Source organism: Equus quagga, chromosome 6 (assembly GCF_021613505.1).
Source record: "Equus quagga isolate Etosha38 chromosome 6, UCLA_HA_Equagga_1.0, whole genome shotgun sequence".
Taxonomy (NCBI): Eukaryota; Metazoa; Chordata; class Mammalia; order Perissodactyla; family Equidae; genus Equus; species Equus quagga.
Genome location: NC_060272.1, coordinates 130,021,682 through 130,042,892, shown reverse-complemented (window position 1 = coordinate 130,042,892; position 21,211 = coordinate 130,021,682). Strand labels below are relative to the sequence as shown.

The following is a 21,211-nucleotide window of genomic DNA, read 5'->3' as shown; positions in this document are numbered from 1 at the left end:
CCACTGCCACTGGCCTTATCTACGCCCTCATCATCTCTTACTTGAGTCGCCTCCCGACCGACCTGCTCATTCTGCACAGGAGCCAGAGAGGTCTTTTTAAAAATGTCATCAGATTATGTTACTTCTGCTTAAAACCCTGCAGTGCGCTTCATCCCTTGCCGTACAAGGCCCTGTTTACCTGTGCACCAGCACTGCATGCCGTTTACCCCCGTTCATAAAGTTCAAGCTACAAGTGTCTTTCACCTTGTCTTTTTGACCCTTTTGTGTTTTCCTTCCCCCTGCATGAAATCCCCCCTCTCTGCTTTTTTTGAATAGTTGATTCTCCTTCTTAAGAATTCAGCTGAAATGTGACCCACTCAGAAAGATATTCCCTTACCACTGTATTAAACAGTTTTTTCCATCTTCCATTATTTTCTGTCTCATGACTCTTATTTGCTTTCTTTGTATCACTTCACATTTGGCAATTACTTAATTATTTCTGTTTTTACATCTTTATTGTCTGTTTTCTTCCTCCCCCAGTCAGACTCTAAGCTTATGGGGAAGATTCTTTTTCACTTACCTCTGTATTCCCAGTGCTTTTCACAACACCTGACAAATTAGTAGGTATTAGTAGACACTCAGTAAATGTGCTGGATAAATTAATGCCCAGGTGAGGAGAGGGTCTAAGACTGAGTTCTTTCTTCTCACCATTCTGTGTACTCTCCTTCTTCCCTGGCCTTGGTCAAATTTTATGTATAAATTTGCCAAATGAATCCATTTCTGGGACTTCAGTTCTTTCAGATTCAGTCTACTTTATAATTGTTGATGTTTAATAAATCCATTGTTATTCAAGGCTATGTAATTTCCCACTGGTAGCATAAAAGGAGGCATGTCTTTATATTTTTAACAGAATTTTGGATCTGATTTCTTTTTCTCAGTTAAAAATGCAAATTCAAGTAGTAAAGTATTCAAATTCAAGTATGAGAGAACGATTATAAAAATGGAAAACAAAGGACAAGTACTTGAAGGCACTGGAGGAAAATCAAAAGGCAGAAACTGGAGGGAATTAGACCATTGAGAGACGGGAACTGTACTGCATGATAACTGCATTTATTTGGCTTTTCTTCTGAGGGTCCTCCCCAGTCCACATGGAGGTTAGGACACAAGCAGAAAGTCACAGTCATCGAATTAGAATATGAACTCTGGGGCTGCCAGAGTGACCATATTGAGAGGGAAATTTCAGAAAGAAAGGAAACACAAAATGGGAGCCCTAAAATTTGTATATAACCTTCATTGAAATCCTTAGCTGACCTTGAAATGCATACATGCAGGGGAGACTCCCAGGAGCCCAGGTTGTTGTGAAGGAACCCAAAGTGAAGAGAAAAAGCAGTTGCAAAAGCCATGGCTGGAAGGCTCAAAGAGCTCAACAGATGTCTTAGCTGCCACCACAGGGAAGACAGAATTTGGAGTCTGAGTCCTACCAATTTAGAAGGACAGGGGAAACCTAGGGCTTTTCATTGAAACCCCTGAAGGGCCACAGTTTAGCAGAAGAGGCTATAAAATAAAAATGACTACACATGTGAAGGAACCCAAAGTCAAGAGAAAAAGCAGTTGCAAAAACATACTGTGAGATAATCCACATTATCAAGTACTTTAAAGACACTTAGAAATATGTACATGAACTTAAAGAAAAGATAGTTATAATGAATGGACAGATAGAGGTTCTGAGTTGAGAAATCGAAAGTAGAACAAAAGAGACAATGGAGTTCTTAGAACTTTTAAAAACAATATTAGAAATGAAAAATTCACTGGAAACCTTAACAATATATTAGAGAAGCCAGAAGGGAAATGACACCAGCTGGAAGCGAGTACCTACAAATGGGAATGAATGGCACCAGAAATAGTAAACAGCATGGGAAAATAGAAAAGACTATAATTTTCTTAAGACAGCTGACTTTTTTACAATAAAGCTGATAACATTATAGTATGTGGTTTATAACACAGAGAAGTGAAATATGGCAACAATAGCACAAAGGATGGGCTGGGGTAGATGGAGGCATGTCATTGTGAGGATCTTACATTTTACCTGATGTGATTGATATAACACTAATTCTAAAGTAGACTGCTATAAGGTAAGGATACATATTGTAATCCATAGAGCAACCACTACATATATATCTCAAGAGAGAGACATATAGCTAAAAGAATAGAAAGAATTACAGCTAAAAGAGATCAAAGTAAAAATATGTTTGATTAACCCAACTTGAAGGAATAGAGGGGCAAAGGAAGAAAATCGGATACAACAAACAGCAAAATTGTAGTTTTAAACCCTTTATCAATAGTTAAATGTAAATAGATTTAATGCTCTAATTAAAAGGCAGAGATTATCAGACTGGATAAAAAAGCAAGACGCAACTATAAGCTGTAGACTGGAGGTGCACTTTAAATATTAACAGAGAGGTTGAAAGCAATAGGATGGAAAAAGATACACCATGCAAACAATGAGCATAAGAAAGCAATATCACATGAAGTAGACTTTGACATAAGTATTAACAGAGGCAAAAAGAAACACTTCATAATGATAAAAGACATAATTAGGAAAACATAATCCTAACTATGTATGCATCTAATAACAGCTACAAAATTTATGAAGCAAAAACTGATACAACAAAAGGGACAAATGTACAAATCCATAATCATAGTTGTAGGTTTTAACACCCCTCTCGATACTTGACAAAACAAGTAGACAGAAAATTAGTAAGGAGATAGGAGACTTGAACCACAACATAAACCAACCTGACATAATTGACATTTATAGAACATTACACCAAAAAACTGCAGGATACACCGTCTTCTTGTGTCTGGAACATAGTCAAGATAGTCATATCTGGGCTATAAAACAAGTTTCAATAAATTTCAAAAGACTGAAATCTTACAACATATGCTCTCTGATCATAAGAGATTAAAATGGGAAGTCAATAACACTAAGATGTTTAGGAAATTCCCAATATTTGAAAAATAAACAGCACACCTCTAAATAACTCTTAGATTAAAGAAAAAATCACAAGGATATTAGCAACTATTTCAAATGGAATGGCATTGAAAACGATATATCAAAATTAATGGGATGTTAGAAGCCAGCTGGGAAAAGGGAAAGTTATAGCCTCAAATGCTTATATTGGAAAAGAAAAATGTATAAAATCAGTGATCTAAATTTCTACCTTAATAAACTAGCAAAAGAAGAGCAGATTAAACCCAAAGGAAAGAAAACGATAATGATTAGAGCAGAAATCAGTGAAATAGAATAACAACAAAAAAATTATCAAAGCCAAAGTTGTTTTTTTTAAAAGATAAATAAAATTGGTAAATCCTTGGTGAGACTGATTTTTTTGTTTTTTGTTTACTGAGGAGGATTTGCTCTGAGCTAACAGCTGTGCCAATCTTCGTCTAGTTTATATGTGAGCCACTGTCACAGCACGGCCACTGATACTGAGTGGTGTAGGTCCACACCTGGTCACTGCACCTGGGCTGCTAACGTGGAGCGCGCTGAACTTAACCACTAGGTCACCGGGGCTGGCCAAAGACTAGTTTTTTTAAAAAGGTAAAAGGATAACAAGAAATATTGTGAACAACTTTATGTCCATAAATTTAACAATTTAGAGGAAATGGTGAAATTCTTTGAAAAGCACAACTTACTAAAACTGATTCAAGATGAAATACAAAATCAGAATAGCCTTATATCTAGTAAAGAAATTGAATCATTATAAAGAATCTTCAAACAAAGAAAACTCCAAGCCCAAATGGTTTCATTGATGGATTCTGTTAAATATTTAAGGAAGAAATGATACCAACCTTACACAAACTTGTTTCATGAGGCCAGAATAACCCTGACATTATTAGAAAAGAAAATTACAGACCAATATCCCTTATGAACATAGATACAAAAATAATAGTAAATTGAATCCAGAAAAAAGGATGCTGCATCATGACCAAATGGGATTTATCCCATGAATTCTAGGTTGGTTTAATGTTCAAAAATCAGTCAGTGAAATTCAGTATATTAACAGAATATATGGTCACCTCCACAGATGCAGAACACTCCTTCACGATAAAAACTCTGAGCAAACCAGGAATAAAAGAGAACATCAATCTGATACAGGGCATCTAAGAAAACCCTACAGCCAACCTTGTAGTTAAAGTGAAACATTGATTGTTTCCCTGCTGAGATTAGTAATAAGGTAAGGGTGTCAACTCTCATCGCTTTTATTTCACTTTCTCTTGAAGGCCGCAGGTGGTGCAATAAGGAAAGGAAACAAAATAAAAGGCAAAGATTAGAAAGGAAGAAGTAAAAAATCCTGTTCCACAAATGTCGATTTTTTAACTAGAAAAATGTAAGGAATCTACAGAACGATTACTAGAACTAAGTGAATTTAGCAACGTTGCATAATACAAGGTCAAGAAGCAAAAATCATTTGTATTTATATTAGCAACAATTTGAAAATGAAACTAAAAACAATGCCATTTACAGTAGCATCGAAGAACATAAAATAGTTAAGAATTTAACAGAGATGTATAGGACCTGTACTCTTAAAACTAGAAAACGTTGCTGAGAAAAATTTAAAAAACCCTAAATAATTGAAAAGACATGTTCGTGGATTCGAAGACTCAGTATTGTCAAGACGTCAGTTCTCCCCAAGTTCATCTATAGGATCAATGCCATCCTGATCACAATCCCAGTAGGCATTTTTTGTTTTTGTAGGAAGTGACAAATTGATTCTTATTTTGTAGTGAAATGCAAAGATCCTGGGATAGCCAACACAATCTTTACAGAGGAGAATAAAGCAGTGTCAGCAAACAGATAAATGGAACAGAGTGGAGAGAGAAAGAGACCTGTACACACACAAGCAATTGATTTTTTTTTTTTTTAACCTAGGAAGACCAGCCTTGAGCTAGTATCTGCTGCCAATCCTCCTCCTTTTGTTGAGGAAGATTGACCCTGAGCTAACATCTGTGCCCATTTTCCTCTATGTTGTATGTGGGATGCCTGCCACAGTGTGGCGTGATGGTCTGTGCAGGTCCGCGCAGGGAGCCAAACCGGGAAACCCCCGCGGCTGCCAGCGGAGCCGGAGCCGGCAAACTTAACCACTGCGCCTCCGGGCGGCCCCCAGGTTTTTTGACAAAGGTGCCAAGGCCATTCACTGGGAGAAGGAAGTTTTCAACAAATGAAACAATTTGTGCTGGGACAGTTGTAAGTATGGAAATAATGAAACCTTGACCTCTACCTCACACCACAACAAAATTGAGATGATCACAACGTAAAAGCTAAAAACCCAAAGACCCTAAAATCACAGAATACCTTCGTGGCCTTGGAGTAGGCAAACATTTATTAAAGAGGACACAAAAAACAGAAAACAAAAGAAAAAACTGATAAATCAGATTTCACCAAAATAAACTGCTCAAAAGACACCTTTAAGAAAATGAAGCGGTGAGTGACAGATTGAGAGAAGATATTTGGAGTTTATGTATTTGACCATGGGCTTGTATCCAGAATAAATAAATAACTGGTAAATCCACAATACAAAGAGAACCAACTCAAGCAGGCAAAAGATAGGCACAGATGTTTCACAAAAGATCTATGAATGGCCAATAAGTACATGCAAATGTGCCCAACAGCATTAATTATTTGGGGAATTAAAATTAAAACCACAAGAACACACCATTTCACACCAACCAAGACGGCAAACAAAGAAGCAGACAAAATAACCTGACCAACGTGTATTCACTGGGCGCGCCTCTCCAGGAGCCCTTAAAACCCGGGGGGCAATGCGAACTGGTATGGCCATTGTGGAAAACAGGTGGTTTCCTGTAAAGTGAAACACGTACTTCCCATAGGACCCACACTCCTGGGGCAAGTGGTGACACCCCCATCCATTTTTCAAACCTCATGGAATTGTACATCTGAAACCTGTGCATTTTATTGTATCTAAACTTTACCCCTATAAAAGCAAAACAGAAAATAGAAAATGAAAATCACAAAGCAATTCCCAGGAGTCCTCTGGGGGCCCTCGGGCCCAGCGCCACGCAGGGCCGGGCAGCGGCGGCCGCAGCGCGGGGGAAGCGGCGGGGAGGTGGGGCGCGGAGCCGCCCCTGCGGCGCCGCGGTTGCAGTTTCGATTTTCCCTCTCCGGTTGCGGTTCCCCGGCAGCTCCTCCCTCGGCGCGGGGGTTCGGAAAGTCCCTGCCGGACCCCGTCGGCTTTAAAGGTAGCGGGGTGCGGGTGAGGCTGGGACTCGCGGGACGCCCAGCCGCCGTCATGACCGCCGAGCAGCGCCGGAATCTGCACGCCTTCGGGGACTATGTCCGGAAGACCCTGGACCCTACCCACATCCTGAGCTACATGGCCCCCTGGTTTAGGGACGGTGAGTGGTCCCCGAAGGCGCCTGCCTATCGCGCGGCGGAAACAGTTCGGGACTTGTTTTCTCTTTGCTTTTTCCCTCTTTTTTAATCAGTACCAGTAGCCTGCTAGGAACGCGAGTTTGTGTCAAGATCCCCCAGCGTTTTAGCCTAGAGCTTGCCAGAGTTTGAGGAGCCCTTGGCGGCTCAGATGGGGAAACTGAGTCCCAGCGAGGTGGGATGACTTGCTTAGGAGTACCCATCTATGTAGGTTCAAAGCTGGGGAGTCAAATCGTTGTCCATTTCACCTATTTCTACTAATAGTTCCGTCTACTGTGTGTTGGACTTTGTGCTGACATCAGAGATTCAGAAATAAGATACAGGCCCTTCCTTGAAATACTTTGCAGCCCAAGGTTTTGGCGGGGGGGGAGACGAGTCAGGACAGATACACACAGATGATTACAAAATGCTGTCAGAGCTCCAAGGAAACTGATGCCTACTCTGCCGGGTCTTATTTGCACTTCCAAATAAGGGGGAACTCGAGGGGAGCGAGACCCCCTGGACCGAATGGCTTTAGGTCAGTTCAGGGCTTTCCATCCAGCTTTTGAGACACATGATGATGGGTAATGGCCAGTCTGTGAGGTTGTACTGAAGTGCTTGGTGCTGGAGGTGAGCCGCGGCTTTGGGGAAAGAGAGGGGAGGTGGTGTCTGGAAGGAGTTCAGATGAGAGGCGGGATATGGCAAATTCCTTTTCAGACTCCAGGTACCTACCTATCTTTCCTGAGTGAAGCAGCTTTTGGAAATTGGATTAAAGCAGACAGGTCACTTGAATGCTAATTGCTGCGTGAAACCAAACCACAGGCTGTGCAGCCAGGAGTGAAAGAATCCCCCCAACAGAAGTGGACCCCCAGCTTCCAGCTGTGCTCAGAGGGAAGGACCAGAGTAACTGCCTAGCGGCCACGAAATAGCTGGGGCCCCTGAAGAACATAAGCCTGTGCGAGACATCTCTGAGAAATCCTTGGAATGAGTGCGACACCAGCAAACTGGTGTGAGTCCCATTCTTTCATGCACTCGTGTATTGATTCAATAAAAAAGCCACTCGTGTCAGGCATGGTGACGCTTTGGAGGCAATTTACACATGTTACTGCACACATTATCTAATAGGAGGCATCGTGTTAGGGACTGAGGAATCATTGGTGAGCGCGATGGAAATAGTCCCTGCCCCCGCAGAGACTGGAGTGCTGTGTGAAGGCAGGTCACTAAATAAACAGTAGATAATAAAGTGTGGTAAGCGCTTTGATGGAAAACCTTAGTGCTATGGGAGCACATAGGTGGGATAGTTTGAAGCATATATATTAGTTTTAATTTATAGTTAGAATGCAATCACAATAAAAATACCAAAAGGTAAGTAAAAAAGCAAGCTGAAGAATGCTATGCATAGCATTATCTTATTTTTGAACGTTAAAGATGCCATAGAAGTTTTATTTCAAGCCCCTCCCAGAGGCAACTGTTGTCATTTAGTTGGTTTATATCTTTCCTGTTCATTTCTTTATACTTTAACACTTACACATGTGTCCATAAACTTTTTGCTTTCTCCCTATCTTTTCCTGTTTTCTGTTAGATTGATAAAGTCTCCCTATTCCCTATGTTTTCCTTAGCTGCTTTGGAAGCTCTGGATTCTATTGGTTAACCTTAATTGTGACAAGTATATTCTATCAGTCAGGATGCAGTCAGGGAGCAGAGACGCTAATGAGTGTTGTGGCTGCATATGAACTTTTGGACTCAGTTTTTGCCCTCATTAGAAGGCAATGGGAGCTTATCCGTGCTCTCCTTATGCCCATACATTCCCCCTGCACGCACACACGAATACACCAATATGTGTAAATGACACTAGCAATACTCAGTGTTTTTTACTGTAACCCTTCTCTCCACATGGCGGATTTTGTGCACTGGTTGCATCTTGGGAAAGGAGCATTAAGGCCATGTTTCTTCCTGAGAGCTTGCATGGTCATTTGGCTACTGAAGGGCTTGGTTATTCACAGATTATCCAGGACGTTTCAAGGTAGATGTGGGTGTGGCCTACAGATTTTTTGTAAAATTCCTTTGGAGTCAAAGGCTAACTCTTATCCTGGAGGGGCACTGGGTGAGCAGTATCTGAGTATTTATCCATTCCTTCAGTAGTGGTTTCTGGACACGTGCATGAGCCAGGCACTTTGTTGATGATTAGAATACAAAGATGAAGACGAAGACAGCACGTCCGTGGTCACAGTCTAAGGGAGAGGATAGACCCTCAGACAATCGCTATAGACTAGGCAGTGTCAGTGCTCTAGCCAGAGGCTTGTAAAGAGGCTGAGAAGCATAGAAAGGAGATTAAGAAATTCTACGTTGGGAGCTGAAGATGGCATCACAGAGTGGCCAGGATGGCAAAGGCTTCGGGAAATACTGACTGCCCAAAAATGAGATTTTCTCTGCTTTGGATTCCCAGGGCTTTTGAGGAAAGTTGCACTGCTTAGTGGTAGCAGATACTGGGGCCAGGTAGCAGCAGGATAGGCCCAACCAGGTACAAAGTAAACCTGAACTGCCAGGATGCTGCAAGGCAGTTCACCTGGGACGGCCTCAGCTGAGACTGGTGCGGACCACCATGTTGAGTGTCAGTAGTGGCTGGTAGCATGTCTGAGGGAAGAACACACAGCAGGGAGGCCTGGGAGCAAGAACCCAGCTGTAAGGACTGGTTTAGGAACAGGATTGACTCGAAGGAGTAGAGTAGGTTATGTGCCCAGGGAAGCTGGGACAGGTGACAAGATAGATTGCTGTTATGGGTTGAATTGTGTCCTCCCCCTCAAAAAATATGTTAAAGTCCAACCCCCAGTACCTCAGAATATGACATTATTTAGAAATGGGATCTTTACAGAGGTAATTAGTTAGTATGAGGTTATACTGGAGTAGGGTGGGTTCCCAATCAAAGGTCATGGATGTCCTCATAAGAAGACAGCCAGGTGAAGACAGAGGCAGAGACTGGAGTGATGTGGCCACAAGCCAAGGAATGCCAACAAGCACCGGAAGCTGGAAGGAGCAGGGAATGTGTTGTCCCCTAGAGCCTTTGGTGGAAGTGTGGCCCCACCAACACCTTGATTTCAGACTTCTAGCCTCTAGAACTGTGAGAGAATAAGTTTCTATTGTTTGAAGCCACCTAGTCTGTGGTAATTTGTTATTGCAGCCACAGGAAACTAATAGAGATGGCTAAAGTTAAAAAGACAGACAGTAAGAAGTGTTGACAAAGGTGTGTAGAAGTTGGAATGCTCATAAATTGCTGGTGGGAATGTAAAATGGGGCAACTCTTTTGCACAACAGTTTGCAGTCCCCTACAGTGTTAAACATGGAGTTACATATGACCCAGCAGTCCGTAGGTGTATACTCAAGAGAAATGAATACGTGTCCACACAAAAACTTGTACATGAATGTTCATGTACTGTTTATAATAGCCCAAATGTGGAAACAACCTTTTGACCTCAAACAAATACACAGCCAGTTATTTCTCCAGCAAAAAATGGGTTTATTTGGGATGGGCAAAGAATTTCAATTTGGGGTCTGTGATTGTGGCGAGACACGTGCAAGTCCTGGAGCAGCAAGGGAGCAGACACTCTTTTCCAGAGGGCAAGAGGAAGTTGGGAGGGCGGTTGTGAAAAAAAGAGTTGGAGGTGTAATGGGTTTTCATTGGCTGAGTTGTGACAGTCTCTCATTGGCTGAGCTTCTTGCCCATCAACAAGAGGAAGTCTGTCTTCTTTCTTTTGGGCTCTGCAATAGTTGTAGGGTGTGAGAGCTCCCCCTTTTGGCCTCCTGTCTCCAATTTAATGAGATTTCTGTTTATTAATTTGCCAACCTAAATGCCTGTTAACTAATGAATGGATAGACAAAGTGTATATTCCACACAATGGAATATTATTCACCAGAAAAAAAGGAATGGATGATACATGCTACCTCATGGATGAACCTTGAAAACATTAAGCTAAGTGAAAGAACCCAGTCATACAGACCACATATTGTGTGATTCCATTCATATGAAATGTCCAAAATAGGCAAATCCATAGAGACCCAAGTAGATTAGTGGTTGCCTGGGGTTAAGGGAGGAAGAATGGGGAGTGACTCCTAATGGGTACAAGCTTTCTTTCTTTCTTTCTTTTGGTGAGGTAGATTGGCCCTGAGTTAACATCTGTTGCCAATCTTCCTCTTTTTGCTTGAGGAAGATTAGCCCTGAGCTAACATCTGTGCCAGTCTTCCTCTATGTTTTTATGTGTGGGACGCTGCCACAGGATAGCTTGATGAGCGGTGTGTAGGTCTGTGCCAAGGATCTGAACCCATGAACCCCAGGCCACCAAAGCAGAGTGCGTGAACTTAACCACTGCACCACGGGGCTGGTCTCAAGATTTCTTCTTACAGTAATGAAAATATACTAAAATTAGATAGTGATGATGGTTTCACCACTCTAAAAAGCATTGAATTTTACTGTTTAAAAGGGTTACTTTTATTGTTGCCAAGATAGAGACCTTGGCAGAGAAGGAAGGCATTTCTTCCTTTCTTCTTTCGTTCATTCAACATATCTTTGTTGAGTGTCAATCATGTGCTGTGTCCTCTTCTAATCTCTGAGAATACAGTGGTTAACCAGCCAGACAACTGGTTGACTCCCTTGGAATTTACATTCCATTGACACTAGGGAAAAAAACGGAAAATTACCAAATGTTAAGTCACATGAAGGCAGCAGTTTGGTCACCACCCCGGACCTGGAGTGAGAGTACGAAGCCAGTATGGCCACCAGTAGGCGATGGGCAGTTTTCTGCTACCTAGCCTCACTGTGTCTCTCTTTAGCACCTCTTCCTGTCTCTCTTCTGCCATATTTCCTACCATTTTAGCAAAAACCTGGAAAAAGGACCATGAAAGTATCTCTGTTTGTAACTCGGCTCACTGAGTTCACTGTAATTGTTACTGATACCGTGGAGTGGTCCTATGCTCATACTCTTTTAGTCCTGCAGTTAATTTAGACTTTTGAACAAGATTTTGGTCAAAATGTTGGAGGAATCCTTTGTTCTTCCATCTCACCCAGTGCTTCCATGAATCCACTCGTTGCGGGGAGACTTTTTCAAATATCTTTAAGAAACTCTTTTCTTAAGGACTGCCCTAGAGCGTGTTCCCAGAGTTCCATGCCAAACTAGGAGAAGTTTCCAGAGAGGATGGGAGGGTGGGTTGGTGAAGAATGGGCACAATCTGCTTGCTCAGAGAATTTGCTGCCGCCCTGCAGCTCCTTCCATGGCTGTGATTTGTTATAATCCCCACGCCCATTTGAGAAGGTCTGACAGCGCTGTTCAGGTTTTTCCTCCGACGAGTGTTGGCTCCGCAGTTTGATGAGTCACTCTTGCTTCTGTTTGTAGACATGGTGCAGTATGTTCAGGCTGAGAAAAACAATAAAGGCACGATGGAAGCCGCCTCACTTTTTCTCAGGTACCTGTTGGAGCTCCAGGAGGAAGGCTGGTTCCGTGGCTTTTTGGATGCCCTTGACCAAGCAGGTTAGTTCATTCGTCCTACTCACAAAGGAGAGTATGTTACTTGTCTGTTTCAGAATGCTATAAAAATGAGATGCTATTAATTTTGAGGTATCCACATGTAGTTCATCTTAATCTGACGCAATGTAAAGACTATTTTCAGGCAGATCATATAATTGTCTACCTGAAATAGCCAAAGAAATCTACCAAGAGATTATTGCAACTGAGGGGAGAATTGAGCAAGTTTATTGGATATAAGATCAGTATACAAAAATTAGTAGCATTTCCACCCATTGCGAGCAAACAGAAAATGTAGTCCAAAATGAAACACCATTTATAATAGTAACAAAAGTTATAATGTATTTAGGAATAATCCTAGCAAAGGATGTGTAAAGGCTGAACGGAGAAAATGATAAAATGTTATTGAAAGATATTAAAGAAGTCCTAAGTAGAGATATATACCTGTGCACGTGGAGAAGAAGACTTGATGTCATACGAGTGTCAGCTCTCCCTACAGTGATCTATGTCTTCAGTACAATTCTAGCAAAAATCCTGCATGCTTTTTCACGAGCTTGACAAGCTGATTCTGAAATGTACATGGAAGAATTATGACCCAAGAATAGTCGAGGCATTCCTAAAGAAGAAGAATTAAGTAGATTAGAGTTTTCCCTTCTAGATATCAAGATTTATTATAAAGCCATAGGCATGGAGACAGTGTAACGTTGGTCTGACATCCACAAACTGACCAATAAAATAGAATGGAGAGCCTTCAATTAGACTCATGTATTCACGGAAACCTAATATACTAGAGATCACTGGAAAGGAGGGTCATTAGGCAAGGAGGGGCTTTTTGAGAAATTGCCATTGAATTCCCATGAAAAATGGGGCATTATAAACAGAATAACCTAAACAGGATAATGTTAAAAACCAAACAGACCCTGACTTTCATATCCATGTGGATACAAATAAATTTGTATTTCTTACCTCATTCCATTCACACAAAATGAATTCAAAAGAATTAAAGACAATTCTAAAAGGCAAAATTTTAACAATTTTAGGAAAGAATAAAGAATAATATTTTTATGACCTTGGGGATGGCAGGATTTAGGAAACAAGACCTTAAAGCATTAACCATAAAAGAAAGTTTGATAAATTTGATGACATTAAATTAAGAATATCTGTTTATCAAAACACACTATAAAGAAAGTGAAAAAACAAGTCCCAACCTGGCGAGGATATATGCAAAATATAAAATCACCAAATAATTAGTATCCAGAATACATTACAAAGTTTTTAAAATTGATTAGAATAAGACAGAAAACATCCACAGGGCAAAAGATGTGAGCTAACACTTCAAAGAATAGACAGCAGGAAAGGTTAATAAACATGTGAATAGATCTGCGGCCCAATTAGCAATTAGGGAAATGTAAATTAGGAACACGAGATAGCATTTTATAAATCGTCCTTAGTGCCATCCTGCAGATTCCAACTCCTAGAGACCTTGTGGACAGCAGAGCGGAACCCTGCCTGGTCTTTTTGTGCCATCCTCTCATCTTCTGGCGCTACAGCAGACAATGCTCCCCTGCTATTCATGGGGCTTTCATGGCCAATTTTTTCAGAAGTGGGTGGCCAGGTCCTTCTTCCTAGTTTGTAAGCTCCGCTGACGCTGTCCACCGCGCGTGAACCTGCTAGTATTTGAAATACCGGTGGCACAGCTTTCAGTATCACAGCAACACACAGCCGCCACAGCATGACAACTGACAGAAGGGTGGTATGGTTCCCTGACCCTGGGAAACGAGCCCGAGCTGCAGTGGTGAGAAAGCCGAATCTTACCCAGTAGAGCACCAACTTCTTAACTTAGATAGCAAAACTTAAGAAGTCAAACGGTGTTAAGGCGTGAAAAGAATATTGAATAATGGGAAATCTTAAATATCGCTAAACAGAGTGTAAATTGATACTACTATTTTGAAAAACAATTTGGTATCATCTTGTGTAGTTCAACACTCCATGTATCCTTCTATCCAACGGTTTCAGTCTTAAGAATGTGCCCGAGAAAAACTCTTACATACATGTTGCAGAATACGCGTACAAGAACGTTCATAAAAACAAAAACAAGCCAAGCAAACAAATGAAACTGGAAGCAACCCCAGCATCCTTCAAGAGGAGAATGGATATGTACATTTTGTTTTATTTAATTTTTTTTAAAGTTTGGCACCTGAGCTGATATCTGTTGCCAATCATTTTTTTTTTTTTTGATTCTTGTCCCCAAAGTCCCCCTGGTATATAGTTGTATATTCTAGTTGCAGGTCCTTCTAGTTGTGCTATGTGGGACACTGCCTCAGCATGGCCTGATGAGTGGTGCTGGGTCCACGCCAGGATGCAAACTGGCGAAACCCTGGACCGCCGAAGCGGAGCGCATGAACTCAACCACTTGGCCGTGGGGCTGGCCCCGCGTACATTTTATAATATGCACATGATGGTCCATTATCCTGCAGTGAAAATGTATGAACTCAGCTACAGACGACAATACAGGTGAAGCTTAGAAATGTAATATTAAACTTTCTAAAGAGTCAGAGAAAGTTACATTTAGTAAGTTATGCTTGTAAAGTTCCAAACAAGCTAAACCAAATGTGTATTGTTTAGGGAATCAGACATGGGCCATACAGCTATTCCAACAAATCAAGGAAGTGACACATCAAATACAGGACAGTGGCATCCTTGCAGGGAGGTTGAAGCCCGGGAGACAGGAGACACCCACCCACAAGAGTATTGGAATATTCTAATTCCTAAGTTGGGTGGTGGTTCATAGGCGTTCATTCTGTTGCTGGTGCTCTTTAGAGCCTCATGAAGCGAGTGTGGCCTTAAAGTCAGACAAGGTTTTGTTAGAGAAACTTAGAGTGAAGCATTCTTGGATTATTACAGTTGGAAGTAATTTTTTTCCTCCTCAAATTTCCCATTATACTTAATATTCTTTTCTTGGAATAATGTAGAAGGTGAGCCCCTGAGGGGCAGGAATTAAGATTTCTATTTCTTCTTGCTCTCTTTACTACTTTGCACTGAGAAGCTACTTAGTAACAGGATGGTTTGACTCATTGAAAGACAAATCGGAGTTGGGGGTGAACTCCAGGGAGCGCTTTGGAAGGAAGACTTTGTACTGAGAGCTAATGTAAGACTTCATATTTAGCTGTAGTACTCTCTCCTAAGAGACGATACATGCTGTTAGAGGATCTCAAATGTTAGGTGCCTAAGATGAGGATTGACTTTTCTTTTTGAAAGGTCACTAATAATTGAGGTGATTTACAGATATTTTTTGAGTTCTTTCACTCTCCATTCAAACATGATTCCTATGTTATTAATCTCGAAGTAGTTTTTAGTTGGTCTCATAAAAGCCCCCATTTCCTTCTTTCTTTTCAGGTTATTCTGGACTTTATGAAGCCATTGAAAGTTGGGATTTCCAAAAAATTGAAAAGTTGGAGGAGCACAGAGCACTTTTAAGGCGTTTACAACCAGTGTTTAAAACCAGAGTTAATCCGAAAGATATCCTTCCTGATATATCTGAATGTTTAATTGATCAGGAATGTGAAGAAATTATCCAGGTAATTTAATTAATATAAAGCACTGAATTTGGGGGAAATGATTTGCACATGGGAAATGTCTTCTGCTTTAGCCCTGAGAAAGATCATCGAAATCCACAGAATTCCTCAAATCTAAAGCATAATTACCTAGAACTGTACTTTTAATTGTGATCCGAGTAATTTTTATGTCACAACTTTTTTTCAGGTTTGCCCTACTTTCAGTTAAAATTGTTTTATTACTTTTGTGAATAATGTTTTATGCAAATCTAAATGAAATCAAACAGTTTAGCAAATAAAAAGAAAAAAGGCTCTAGACTCTAGTGGTTAAGCATTCCGGCTCTGGACACAAATGAATTCTGTCAGAATCCTAGCTTACCCACTTACGAGTGATCTTGGGCAAGTTACCTTGTTTCTCTAAGCCTCTGCTTCTTCGTGTGTAAAGTGGGAGTAATAGTACCTTACTAACGTCGTATTTTTATAGGAATTAAATGAGATAATATATGTAAAGTACTTACACATTCCTGGCACATAAGTGCTTGATAAATTTTAGTTATTAAGTAATGTATGTCCCACTACCCTGAAAAAACCATTTGTTAATCTTTTGTTATATCCTTCCAAATCTCTCTCTGCTCATATGCTCATATTTTGAATGGTTGTCAGATGGATTGTTTTCCTCATATTGGTGCTGATGACAAATATAAGATCTCAGAGGAGGTGAGAAGGCCTGGCTTAACGTAGTGATATCATGTGTGGAGGACAAGGATGAAGGAAAGGTATCTTAAAAGACTGTACTGGATGGGGCAAAAATGGTCATGAAAAAGATCTTTCGAACCATAGTATATGATGACTTTAAATCAGGTAGTGATTGAACTGATATTTCTTCAGTAAAAACTCATAAAAGGAAACCTTTTGAAGTAATTGGTCAATCAACTGTGGTTGTGTTGCTTAGGTTTGTTCCAACAAGGGGCTGATGGCAGGTGCAGAGAAAATGGTCGAATGCCTTCTCAGATCAGACAAGGAGAACTGGCCCAAAACTTTGAAACTTGCTTTGGAGAAAGAAGAAAGCGTGTTCAGTGAGCTGTGGACTGTAGAGCAAGGTGGGATGTTCCAGGAGAGAGCTCTGCAGGGTGGGAGGGGCTGAACCTGTGCTCTGCCTTCCTGAGAGTTCGCCTCAGGGCTTCCTTCATTCCTATCTGATTTTGCTCACAGCCGGAGGCGTTTTCCCCATGGTACATCTCTGGTGAGAGACCAGCAGGAAATCTCTGGGAGGCGAGTGCCTACTTGCCTACAGAAGTAGTTTGGTTGTATATAACCCCTAAAAATGGACCAGGGCAAACGGCTCTCATCCGAAATTAGCCCATCTGGCCAAAAGGACTTGGGGAAGGTAGGGTCTGAGCTTGCTGTATGAGTTTAGATTATCAGAGACATAGCTTCAAAGTACTACAGTTAAAGCTTCAAACTCCAGGACCCGCCCCCTTTTCAGAATAGACTAATGGTAGACATTGCCTGGTTCTCTGGCCTGGAAGCCATCTGAACCAGAACAGAACTGTGAAGAATCGGTTGTGAGAAGCATCTGAGCCATCGTTTGGCTTCCTGAAGCTAACGCCTTCTCCGAGCGTTGTTGCAGGCTGAGTGGTAAAGTTAGCTTTTCCTAGGCTTCTTTAGATCACAAAGTTGTTCCAGAAATTGTATAAATACACCTCTGATTTCTTGGGTCAGATCAAGAATGGAAGACATGAAGGTCTGCTGACCGCTGCTTCTCTTCTTTAGTGTACATGTCAGTCACCTGGAGAGCTTGTTAAAATGCAGATGCTAATTCAGTGGAGGCTCCAAAGTCTGCACTTCTAACGAGTTCTGGAAGTTGCTGGTCTGTGTTCCACACTTTGAATAATAAAGCCCTAAATGACATTGGGGTTCAAACTCCAAACTGAGATTTCAAACTCAAAAAGATTCATAAAATTGTTTTAGGAGGTGAGGGTAGTGGTTGTGAGAAATGTTAATGGAAGCTTAAAAATTTAGTATTAGGACCTCTTTGTGGGGCTTTCATCATCAAGACTATAATTACAATATGTAAAGATTCTAACATGATTTTTGGTCTCATAAAGGTGCAAAAGGAGTTGAAACTAAAGATCTTGGGGATGAGGAAATAGAAACTTCTGAGATACAGATTTTCTACAAGGAAGAACCAGAATACCAGAATCTGAGTCAGAATTCAAGTCCACCTTCAGGTACCCAGCCCTGTTCTTTTCCATAATGATGCCCTTCACTTATTTTGTGTGGGGATGCGTTTTGCAATGCCAAAAGTCACAGCCTTCTGAAAAGATTTTTAAGGAAAATTAAGAAAGAAAAGAGAATTTATATTAAAATAGAGACTTTTTCTATAATTAGAAATGTCATTCTCTCCCTTCCATAGCTATTGTCAACTTCTTCTTTCTCTTTCGTCGTCTTCTTTTGTCTGCTTTTATCACTAAGAAAGTATGTGCATGACTGTATGTGCAAATGTGTGCAAAGAGAGTCCTCCCAGCTGCTCAGCGTCTGTGAGATCCCAAATCAGCCCAGCTTTCTAAAGAACTGCTTCTGCTATTTGTGAGTCACTTGCTCCATTTCCTTTTAAGATCCTGGGGCTGCACTGTCAGTTGATTAGGTTTGTGCACTGCACAACTGTGCTTGGCTGAGAGGTTGAGTGGGCTCTGAGATCCAGCCTGTGCCGTGTGCTCCACAGTGCGCAGAGGAGCTGTGTCCTCTGAGAGAGTCTTCTTTTTCTAATTCACACGACAGCACTGCATCAGTTAGCTGGGGTCCTATAAGGCCTGCCTTAGGTTTCTAGAAGCTTATTTTCATGAAGGCACCAGAAAGTTGCATAGCAAGCTGTAGTAAAAAGTTATTGATAAAAGGGCATCGGGGAGGAACTTAGGATTAATAATGAGTAGTGTTAGAAGGATGGTGTGATTTTAGGATAATACCATCAGAAGAAAATTTACAGGTTACTTCTGCAACTGAATAATACAAGATTCTTTTCATTCTGGAATAAAATCAATGAATGTTAAGTTGCTTTGAATTTTCCTGACATGTAGAGATCCTTAGTGAACTCATTTAACCTTTCAGAAATTCTCCTTTTCTCTAAAATGGATAGGTTGGACTCAGTGTTGATTTCCAAGGTCTTGTCCAACTCTTAACATCCTATATGCTTATCTGCTAGTGAGATAAAGCCTCTGACTGTTTTTGAAAACTTCGGTTCTGTTGCGGGGAAATGCTGCGTGAGAGCCTGCAGAATTACACAGCGTGGGTGCTCATCAAGAAGAGATTGCTTTGGGAGTTCAGGATTTACAATTTGGTGTTTTTCATACCTCTCAGAGGGATTCGTTGTTGTTTCGTCCTGCATAGCTTTTCCTATAACCGGTGGCCCTCTCCTGCCCTGAGTTAGGCTATTCCTGCTTTCGTTTCTCCTTAGTAGGCTCCCATGGTTGTTTAAGAAAGAAATCTGTGTGGGATTTTTTTTTCCTGTCTTACCACTGGTGCTTTGTCACGGGGGGAGAATCCTGTGCTTCAGATCAGTGGAGAAGCTGGAAGGGTTAATAGAGACAAGCATTCCTGACTTCCAGAAGTGAGGCCTTTCTTGCTGGAGTCAGAATTCCTGTCTGTTTGATGGTAGCTATTGCCTGGATTCCTCAGGGCAGCAACTATTTGGTTGTTCCTTTTGTGTTACAGAAGTGGCCCCATTGAATATAAGAAATTACCAACTGGAGCTCGCTTTGCCTGCCAAGGAAGGAAAAAACACAATAATATGTGCTCCTACTGGTAAGCCGATTGCCGTTACGTAGTCTGTTTCTCTGTTTGCTGCTGCTTTTTTTCATTTATTGAATATGGGTCGAAATGGGCAAGTTTTAGTTTTTTCGTTGTTCCATTTGTCTTTTGCGAAAACCGTCCTAGTAATGTAGTCACAAGGTATTTTAAGGAACGTGAGGAGGGAAAGACAGATGTCCTCATGCCCTCGAGCCCCACTGTCTGAGTGCGTGTCACCCAGGAAGCAGCTTGATATTTCTGAGTCATAGTGTAAGTTCTGCAGTTGTTAACCCATCCACCTTACCAATTTGCTAGTGAGCGCAGTGGTTTTAGGGGAGCCAAAAATAATTACCTTTCTGCAGAAATATTTTAGTATAGTATCAGTTACGTGTCTTCTTTTTTTCATATGTTAAAAGGTTGTGGAAAAACCTTGGTTTCGCTTCTTATATGTGAACATCATCTTAAGAAATTTCCACAAGGACGAAAGGGGAAGGTGGTCTTTTTTGCTATTCATCTCCCACTGTACGACCAGCAGAAATCCGTATTCTCGCAATATTTTGAAAGACGTGGGTAGGTATAACAGTCAGTCCACCTTTTTCTCTAGCTTTGTGTCATTGGTGTGTTTTCTGCTTTGATTTGTTTTTGGAAAACCATGATTCAAAAAATTTATAATAGATTCAGCTTTTATATAATCTAGATGTAATTCCTTCATGGATTTAAATATTTTTTATTAGAGATGCCTGAAATCCTAAACTGCTTTAGAGTGAGTAAATGACTTGAGATTAGTTTTACAGGTCAATGGCACATTTAATTTTTTAATGATTTTATAATTTATTTAATATTACCCCCTTATTTAAGTAGTATTTGTCTTTCTGGGTGGTTTGAAAGAATTAATATCTACTATTGACTATTGAAACTAGCTTGCATTTATTGATCACTTACCATGTGTCGGGCTCTGTGCTAAGCACTTAACTTGTCTCCAGATGTATTCCTTTTGAACTTAGGGAGAATTTAATGATCTTTGTGGTTCTTTGTGGATCTTTCATATCTTTGTGGTTCCTCATTCACATCGTGGTTGGTCATAGGGACATTCTGTCATTTTCCAGGTACAAAGTTGCAGGCATTTCTGGAGCAACATCTGAGAACGTCATAGTGGACCAGATTGTTGAGAACAATGACATCATCATTTTGACTCCACAGATCCTCGTGAACAGCCTTAAGGATGGGACTATTCCATCACTCTCTGTCTTTACTTTGATGATGTTTGATGAATGCCACAACACCAGTAAACACCATCCTTACAATATGATCATGTTTAATTATCTAGATCAGAAACTTGGAGGCTCTTCAGACCCACTGCCCCAGGTAACTCCAAAGTCAGAGAGATTCCTCAGGAGAACTGTCACCTTCCTAAATCCTATGTACTTACCCTTGTGGCCATGTTGAAGATGTCCTTCTCAGGTTGTAAATCTATATTGTACAACTCCTTGATTAATTTTGATTGATTCATTCATTTATTCACTTAAGAAACATGTATTAGGGGCCTCCATGTGTTGTGCACTGTGCTAGGCACGAGGGATACAAATATGAAAAGACATAGTCTTTGCCCTCAAACAGCTTAAGTCTCATAGGGAGCCAGATATGTAAGAATTATGTCATAATTTGTCATGATGGGTACGAGGTGCAGTTGGAATAGAAATGAAAGAGCTCCTAAGTGTGCTGGAAAAGTGAGGCCAGACCGAACGTCAGATTACACAAAAACTAACAAGAGTTTACAAGGCGGATAGCTGGATGGTTTTCAGTAAAGGCGAATGTGTGTCCAGAGGCGCAGGGCTATCGTGTACTCAGAGATCTTGAAGCTTTTCGGTATCACCTGGCTGCAGAGTGTGAAGCAGTGAAGCAGGATGGGAGAGAGGGAATGACTGGTAGAACGAGGTGCCAGGAGAGAC

The 21,211-nt window shown here is 41.0% G+C and overlaps 1 protein-coding gene across 1 annotated transcript in view; it reads left to right on the top strand.

The window, feature by feature from the left end:
- The first annotated feature begins 5,987 nt into the window (after nucleotides 1–5,987).
- The window catches only part of RIGI (RNA sensor RIG-I), a 43,043-nt gene continuing 27,819 nt past the window's right edge, over nucleotides 5,988–21,211 (top strand). The window contains exons 1-8 of the mRNA XM_046664964.1: nucleotides 5,988–6,396; nucleotides 11,794–11,928; nucleotides 15,319–15,500; nucleotides 16,429–16,576; nucleotides 17,585–17,707; nucleotides 19,188–19,277; nucleotides 19,679–19,832; nucleotides 20,369–20,627. Of these exons, the coding sequence (XP_046520920.1) occupies nucleotides 6,003–6,396; nucleotides 11,794–11,928; nucleotides 15,319–15,500; nucleotides 16,429–16,576; nucleotides 17,585–17,707; nucleotides 19,188–19,277; nucleotides 19,679–19,832; nucleotides 20,369–20,627 (1,485 nt within the window). The 5' untranslated portion in view covers nucleotides 5,988–6,002. The remainder of the gene's footprint in view (nucleotides 6,397–11,793; nucleotides 11,929–15,318; nucleotides 15,501–16,428; nucleotides 16,577–17,584; nucleotides 17,708–19,187; nucleotides 19,278–19,678; nucleotides 19,833–20,368; nucleotides 20,628–21,211) is intronic.